Genomic DNA, 8,907 nt, shown 5'->3' with positions numbered 1-8,907 from the left:
ATCGGGGGGGTGGGGGGGGGAGGTGCTTAGCCTGATAAGTTTAATTTTCCCAGAGATGGACTTTAAATCCCATTCGGTCCCTTTTTATTTTATCATTGGTTTCCCATTAGGGTGAGTTACTGTCTCGTGGTCCCAACAGCTGGTCTCTCCCATAACTGTCACCAAAACTGTCCCCTTTGGAAGATTTCCCCTCTATTCCTGTTCTGGTGAGAACCCTAAAATGTTGGTTTTCCCATCCATTTCTACCCTGGAAATAAGGGTCACCAAGACAAATAAAAAGAGTGAGTATAGGCCCTTATCAGCTTTTCATGGCCACTGTGTCCCTACTGGGGAGATCTTCCCTCAATTCCCATTAAGACAGAAAGTGATGGGAAATCCGTTTAAAGGAGATAAAGACAAAACACACACTACTTTTATTGCTCTCTGCGCCTTCCTGTCCCAGTGACAACCAAACCTATGGATTTCATAGGTACAGGAAGTGAGACATAATCTCGCAATGAGGTTACAGACAGAAATAAAAACCTATATTTGGAAGTGCAATGAGAGCGCTAGACCCGTGTGATTATTCTGTTGATGTTTCTCATCCAATACTGGTTACGTGATGTGCATTTGTGTAGTCTGGCTGATGGATGGGCAGCTATCACTGGCCTAAGGGTCTCTACAGTTTCCTTGGCTTAACAGTGAGCACAGCAGATGTAAGAATTGAAGCACCACACCTATTGAAATAGTCAAGGTACTGCTTCATTCCACTAGGGTCAGAGATTCGGGGCTTAGTGATAAAAAAAATCATGTATGTGGACTACAATCTCTGCATATTGAGCTGTGATGGGAAAGCTTCAGTCTGGTTTGGCAGCAAAATATAATCTGCATTTGGCATCTGCATTTGGCATAGACATGCAAACTAGTAATGTATATTGGTATAATAAACTAAAATTAAGGATATCATTGTTTTGATGTATCACAGTGGAATGTCCTCTGCAAAAGTCGCCGGGAGTCTGTTTAAACAGCCCCGATGCTGGCGACGTACACTGTACGTCGTCAGTCACGAAGGGGTTAATGTAACGGAAATGTGTGAACTGTAGAAGTATCCGATTTCTTGGGTTTAATCCATTTCTCTTCTTTCTTACAGTTTTTGCTTATTGAATGCCGGGATACTGTACCTATATTTTAGCAGCTTCCAACACGTAGATGAGGAAGAGTATGGAGGGACCTGGGAGCTAACAAAGGAGGGATTTATGACGTCGTTTGCGCTATTTTTGGTACGTGTCATCGTTTTCTTCTGTATTCTGACCCATAGCTTTGTGATGAGCCTCGACCGACTCCTGGCTGTGCTAAGTGGTGAAGTCAGAGCTGGAAAAAAGTAATCTACGCTAGTATTACATGTGCAATAACAATCTGGAAATATATTGGAGAACGACTTTTTTTTTTTGGTTACTTAAGGGCTGGTGCAGACTTCTGCGATCAGGGGACGCGCGCACGATCGTGTGCGGGTTAATTCAATGGGGTTACATATGCGCGGCAATCACTAAAAAGTGCATGTACCCTCTTTGGCGACACTTTTTTTAAACGTTTCGCCTTTGGCACCTGTTTTTTAAACGGCAATCGTGCACGGGCGGTATCGCATCGGGAAACCGTGTGATGTGACTGGGATGCCATTAGATATAAGGGCACCGCCAGCGCGATCGGCGGTGGTGTGCGATTCCGTGACGGCGCGGTTTTGTGCACGATTGCCGCGCAATCACAGATCGCCCAGGTGTAAACCTGGCCTACAGCCAATCCTGCAAGGCTTTCTCAAAGCTATGACGACGTTTCAAATGGATTTAAACCAACCACCATGTTGGAAAGCATTTTAGGGGAAAACATCTCCCTCTCTGCTGGGGACCTGACATACCTGGTCTGCAGCAAGCTCTGGACAGATCTTTCAGTACTCTGGACCTGCCCAGGCCATGTCTTTCAACTCTATCGGGAATTGGGTGTAGAGCACGACCCTTTTGGCCTTTTCCCAGATCCTGCTGGGAGTCATAGTACAAGTGGCCAGGTCTAGATACCTTTATAAGATGGTGATGTAGATGCAACTCATTGATTCCTCCCATCCTCGTCAGGGATGCCTTGAATATGCACTGAGCTGCGTATTATTATACAGGATTTATATAGCGCCAACCGTTGGCTCAGTGCTTTACAACATGGGGGAGACAGTACAGTTGATACAATTTCAGTACAATAGGGTTGGGAGGGCCCTTCTCGTGAGAGCTTACAATCTAGTAGTAGCGCATGTGCTTCTAATGAAGATTGTGAACAGAACGGTGGGTTTGTTTTATTGCAGAAGAATCATAGCATGTCCGGTCTGCAATAAAGATCCTGCCTGCTCACAATTTGTCCTGTTGTCCATTGGGATGTTACTACAAACTTTGCAGTGCAAATTCACGTACTCACCCAAAGTTGGCCTTTAATATTAACATTTAAAACAACTGCCAGACCAACCTGCGATTGTAGCTTGAGGGTGCGGCTGAACTTTAGCTACTATTATGAATGCAATAGCATTCCAGAGAAGCTGGCAAACTGTCCTCAGACACTGCAAGTTGTCACAGTTCTTACATTAAAGAAAGCTTGCCCAGCAGTTCTTTTACGGACACCACACTCCCTAATCTCCCAATAACTTATTAACATGCCAGTGCCTTGTGAATGATCTGTGCTGGATCTTACACAGGAAGGAGGACCTTCTCCCTACGTGACAGTGCTCAGGTCTGGCCACTTTCCACTCAAGCCCTGAAAACTGTGCTGTTTGTGAAATGGGAAAGGATCTGCTTCCTCATACCTAGGAGTAGCAGGAACTTCACAGAACTTTGGTTGACCAATGGGGTGGTTGTGGGAGCACAGGAATATGTTTAAAATCTAAGAGCTGCTTTTACTGGCTATTTGATGGTGCATGCTCCGCTTCTCTCATCCTGTAATTTCTACATTACGGAGGAATAACAAGCATGTGCATAGTGATTGCCTGAACACCTAGTATGCACATACATACTTCTTCTCCAGCGACTCACCAAGTAGGGAAACCAGGACCCAGATGACATCCCTGGGGCATGCACCTTGAAAAGTGAGTCAGCAATAGTAACTACCATATGTACATTCTGACAGTAGTTTAGGTTTGGGGTAGGCAACCTTGGCACTCCCGCTCTTTTTGGAACTACGAGTCCCATGAGCAGGGCTTGCAAAATTTTAGGGCGTCTCACTAGTCAGTCAAAAATGTCACCAGTCAGCATGACCGGAATATAGCCTTGCAATTTGTAAAACATTTTTGGGGACACACAAAGCTTGCTTTTGGAGGTATGTAATCGCCACGGGGAGAGGGGGGGGGGTTATTTTTTACTATATAATGAAAAAAGTACCGTAAATTTCTGGAAAAAAGTTTCCCTACGTTATGTTATATAACATTTATTCTTATGCATATTTTTGGTAAAATATAAAACTCGGGGTGACGTTGGGTAAATAGACACCATACATGTCAAGCCTTAAAATTGTGCACGCGTGCAAAATCGCAAAAAACGACCACACTGAAAATTTGCCATAGGTGACGTTATAAACGCTTTTATTGTTTAGTTTATGGCCCTAAAATTATTGCTCCCACTGCGACTTTAACGGTGATATGTAACGTGCGGCACAATAGGCACAATTGTCGTTTTCGCACGTAGGCACACCCGACGCATGTTTGCGTGTGTGTGGGGGGCGGGGGACAAAAAAAAAATGTGTGGGTTTTTTTTTTATAACTTTTTTTTTTTGTTTGTTTTTACACAACTTTATTGCTATCACATAGCGGGCTAAAAAGCTCCCTATGTGATAGCCAATTTACATGACAAGTCCTCAAAGACCTCTATTGTCACCCAGGGACCCCCAAAGAAGCTGATGAAGCAGAGATCTGCTTCACCAGCTCCTCCCCAGCTTCTGAAGCTTGAGAGTGACACAAGAATGCGGAAGTGATGTAATATACATCACTTCCTGCGTTCGGGGACTGGAGAGGAGATCAGAGGGAGATTGATCTCATGTCACAGAGCAGCCGTGCCGGTCTCAGCGTATCTCGGGACCGGCAACGGCAGTGACAGCTGCTGGTAATACAAGCGATCGGGCGTCTCTAGAGACGCCGATCGCTTGACTGTAAAATCGGGCGCTGGCGAGAGGACGAGCGGATTTTTCAAGCCCTGCCCATGAGGCATTGCAAGACTCTTGACATGCTACAGCAGGGGTAGCAAACCTCATGGCCCTCCAGTTGTGGTGAAACTACAAATCCCATGATGCATCTCTCTTCGGGAGTCGTGGCTGTGAGAATCTTGCAATGCCTCTTGGGATTTGTAGTTCGACCACAGCTGGAGGGCCGGAGGTTTGCTACCCCTGTGCTACAGGCATGACATCCAGATGCCTGTAGGATTTGTAGTTTCATCACAGCTTGAGTGCCAAGGTTGCCTACTCCTGGTTTAGCGTGTAGGTGGAATGTATAAGGAAAATTATTTGCTGCAACCACAAGGTGGTGCTACACCCCAGAATTTGTTCACACTGTTAATTCTTACTTGTCACTTTAACATATGCTTCTCTCCCTCTCGATCTCAGAATTGGCATATATGTTTTAGTTGAGGGTAATTCAGGACTTGAGATGAAAGCACACCTATCAAACCTAAATGCATTGTACATTAAAAAGTAATGGTCGTTCACTGGCTTAACCTTAGTGTAATGAAGTAAGACTGAACCCCAACTACACCCTTAACTGGTACTCAACCCATAAGGCCTTGTACGCATAGGCTGTGGTTAGTATACAAGCACGGTGTATGTACAGCAAGCTTTTAACAAGCATTGGGCATCTCTGTTGAAACTTTTAAAGCAAGCCTCAGCTTTAGGATGTTAAACATGGATCTGAATGGCAGTGATGGCTATCACTTTAGACATGCCGATAGCAGGCTTTTCATCATGTTTCCTCTAGTGCTAAAGCTTACTGAAGCAACAGCTTGTTTAACATGACAGCCTATTAAGAGATCCTTATTAAGATTTCTCTAACATTTCCTAGAGCTGAATATTGCTTTAAAGTTACATTAAAGCCTACATCCCCCCTCCCCCCATGCTGGTGTAAGGACTTACCTTAAATGATGCCTCTTGATCTGATCATCATCTTCAGGAGACCCTCCAGCGCTGGTGCCGGTCTCTGATCCAGCGCCGACTCCTGTCTCTTCCTGTCCCACGCAGGTGCACGCTGTCTCCATTGACTTACCTTGTGTCTCTCATCTTCTCCTGTCCGAAGATCTGCGCATGCGCCCGCCCCATGATCCTTTGTGGCCGCCCGAGAATCTTCAGATCTTTGGACGGGAGCACGCGGTGGAGACACAGGTAAGTATTAACCCTTTTGTTAACTTTAAAAAAAAATGTTTTTGCATATATCTACTGCTTGCTAGCAGTAGATATATGCAAAAAATGTGAGGGTTTAATAGTCCTTTATTGAGACACTGTCACCTTGCCCATGCCAGGTATAGTGATAGTGTGTCTGCAAAGCCCAGTTTCCCACCGCCCCCATATACTGCCTGTGCTTCCTTGCTGATCCTGCCTTGGTCACAGTCAGTGACACTAGGGTATGGTGGAGCATGTGACCTCCTCCACTGTGACAGTGCTTGGGCCTAGGTGCCAATGAGTTGGCCTGAGCACTGTCAAGTACAAGCGAGTGACATCACTGATTTCCCCCATTTCGCAGACACTCATTTTAATGCCAGGTGGGATGGACAAGGGAGCGCGGACAAAGGTGAGTATGAAGGGGTGGGGGTGCCCCTTGCGGAGGCACTGTCACTTTGCCTTGTCTTTAACAAAGCTGATTGAAAGCTATTTGTTACAGCTTGCTGTTCACATCATTTTTATACAAAGCAATGGTCATGTGTACCTCAAGGGCTCATTCACACTGGGTGCAGTGCGCTCCGGCCCGATTTTGGCCGGAGCGCACTGCCTCGCATTGTGGCCGGCTCACTTTTTAGTGGGGCAGGAGGGGCGTGGCAGGCCATTCAAATGAATGGCGCCGTAGCCACACCCTCCGGCCACAATGCGATCCGCCGTACGGAATCGCAAGGCACATTGTGCCTGCGGTCCGATCCTGTGCAGTGCGATCAAAATGCTACAAGCTTTTTTTCTTTCTTTCTAATTTCCCACTTAGTTTTCTCTCTTACTTTTGGTCTTCCCTTTTTTTCCCCCATATTGTCGTCTTTCGCCTACTTCTTGTCATGTCTTTTGGGTTTGTGTACTCTCTGTATGTCTTCCCCTGCCTGAGTACTGTCTACCACTAGGAGATACAACATGGTCTTTTATTTCAACTCCCATACTACTGGTATGAGGCTTAATCTACAGGTGCCATGGCTGAAAACCGCTTTAGGAACCCACCCATGGGCCCTATACTCTACTGTCCCCTATGGGCATGTGATTGTCCCTAATGGAATATGTGACTCTTTAATATCAATGCCTCGTACGTGATCGGGTTCTATTAACATCTGTACCGTGTTGCCCCCTACTTTTTCTACTTTCTACTGTTTGTATTCTTTGTGCTGAAAATCTAATAAAAACCGATTGTTTACAAAATGCTACAAGCACTATTTTGATCGCACAGGACCGCAGGCACAATGTGCTTTGCGATCGGGTGCGGCGGATCGCATTGCGGCCGGAGGGTGTGGCTACGGTGCCATTCACTTGAATGGCCCACCACACCCCCTCCTGCCCCACTAAAAAGTGAGCCAGCCGCAATGCGGGGCAGTGCGCTCCGGCCAAAATCGGGCCGGAACGCACTGCATCTAGTGTGACTGAGCCCTAAACCTAGGGCAGTAACTAGTATTATGCAAGTAAACTTTTAGCAAAGCATTAAAAAACAAATCCCAAAATGACTATTGTGTACATAGTGACTGAATTAATTAAGTTGTTTTTCCTTTTTCTTATAGGTTGTTTGGGTAATTTTTTACACAGCTATTCATTATGATTGACAATAATTTTCTAACATCCCTTTTGCCAAATTCCACCATTTTGTCAACTTGAAAAGATTCTTCATCTTATTTTTAATACAAAACCGTAAAAAACACCTACAGTGAACGCTGATGATGAAGGGGACAGGCAAATATTTTTTTCTTATTTTTTAATACCATTGAGTTGTGCAGTAGACCTGGGAGGATCGGCTTGCAGGTGAGGACTATCGCCAAATGTACGTGAAGTTGTTTTCCTGCATCCTCCGGCTCTAATTCCAGGGCCTCGATGGCGCACACAATTTTTAATCATCTCAAAGGAAAAGAGTACATTTTCTACTGTGGCATCACAAGCATGTCCATGGTTTTCTTACGACGGCAGCCTGGGATGTGAAACGGACGGTCTTGGCAATAAGTGTGAATGCTCAAGCATCTAGATGGGAACTTTATTGGAGTTTTTAATTATGGGTTGACCAGGCTTTCAGTTATAAAAGCATCCGCAGTTCCGCACATCTTTTGTATTATCCACCAGCTGAAAGAATGTCTGACTTCCGTGTAACTGAATAGCCTGCCCAAGTTTTTTTTTTTTACTGTTTTATGACGTTTTCATATTCTACTGCCCCTTTTGGATCACAGTTCTGCTATTCCAGAAACATTGGAAGGATTGGCAATGTGGATTAGGTTTTGCTGTCCTGTAAGGCTACACAGTATTGAAACGAGACTTTATTTAACCTGGTATGAATGTGTTTTACAATTAAAGATCTGATTTGTTGAACTCTTTCTGTGGTTATTTGTGTAGGTTGGGAATACATCAGGGTGCTTGGCTGTCATGAGACGAGAAGTTTTAGTTCAATAATAAATAAAGCTGGTAGATTTGAACGTCGTCATGACTGTGGTACTAGAAAGGGATGTCCCGATTCAATTTTTTCAAGACCCAAGTACTTTCCCTCAGGTACTCACTGATACCAATTACCAATACAATTTTCTTAAAGGGACGTGACATTTTTTTCTAAAACAATACAGACTAATGATTTTAGGGCAGGATCTCACCAGGGCTGCGTCCAGATCTCACCAGGGCTGCGTCCAGATCTCACCAGGGCTGCGTCCAGATCTCACCAGGGCTGCGTCCAGATCTCACCAGGGCAATCCATGGACCCATCGCACTCCTGACCGTTTGTTCCACAAAAATCAAGATGGGTGCTGCGGTAGTCAACGGATGGCAACCGTTATCTGCATAAGTAGAAACAGGGACACCGGAACTCCAAATGCATCTATTGACGTAGATGCAGCATATCACACTGGTGCAACGTTTTGAGGTCTCGCAGGATCCCCTTCCTCAAGCAAAAAATTTAATGTTTTTGCTTGAGGAAGGGGATCCTGCAAAGACCCCGAAACATTGCACCAGTGTGATATGCTGCATCTACGTCAATAGACGCATTTGGAGTGCAGGTGTCCCTGTTTCTACAGATCTCACCAGGGCTGCACGGCGCAGACAAGTAACAGAAAACCGGCTCCAGGGCTGTATGTCCGGCGTGGGGCTGTCCAGTGCTGTGCCTACGCCGGGAAAGGAGTTGCAGGACCAGGTAGACATTTTCAAAAACAGCTACTGCCAGGTCCCAAGCAGGCTGCCTGAGGTCCCCACAAGTGCGGGGACCTCAAGCAGCCGATCCAGTTTAAAATGTAAAAGGCCGGTATCGGGACATTTTCACAAGTACAAGTACTCCTAAAAATGCCCTGTATTGGCCCTGATAGTGGTATCAGTATCGGGATATCCCTAGTACTAAGGAATCTTTGCCCATTCCTCATGGGCAATGGCCTCCAGTTTACTAATATCCTTTGATTTGCGTGCTGCAATCCCACCAGAGATTTTCTATGGGGATCAAGTTAGGTGACTGTAATGGCCACTGTAGGTTCTTCCAGGACTGCTTCTGCAACCAAGCCT

The 8,907-nt window shown here is 45.4% G+C and overlaps 1 protein-coding gene across 1 annotated transcript in view; it reads left to right on the top strand.

Moving 5' to 3' along the window:
* The window catches only part of CUNH20orf24 (chromosome unknown C20orf24 homolog), an 11,641-nt gene extending 3,904 nt beyond the window's left edge, over positions 1–7,737 (top strand). The window contains exons 3-4 of the mRNA XM_018556176.1: positions 1,130–1,259; positions 6,948–7,737. Of these exons, the coding sequence (XP_018411678.1) occupies positions 1,130–1,259; positions 6,948–6,989 (172 nt within the window). The 3' untranslated portion in view covers positions 6,990–7,737. The remainder of the gene's footprint in view (positions 1–1,129; positions 1,260–6,947) is intronic.
* The last annotated feature ends 1,170 nt before the right edge of the window (positions 7,738–8,907 follow it).

Source organism: Nanorana parkeri, unplaced genomic scaffold, assembly GCF_000935625.1.
Source record: "Nanorana parkeri isolate BGI_ZX_2015 unplaced genomic scaffold, ASM93562v1 scaffold227, whole genome shotgun sequence".
Classification (NCBI taxonomy): Eukaryota; Metazoa; Chordata; class Amphibia; order Anura; family Dicroglossidae; genus Nanorana; species Nanorana parkeri.
The sequence above is the reverse complement of the archived record's forward strand: the minus strand, read 5'-3'. Positions and strand labels throughout refer to the sequence as shown.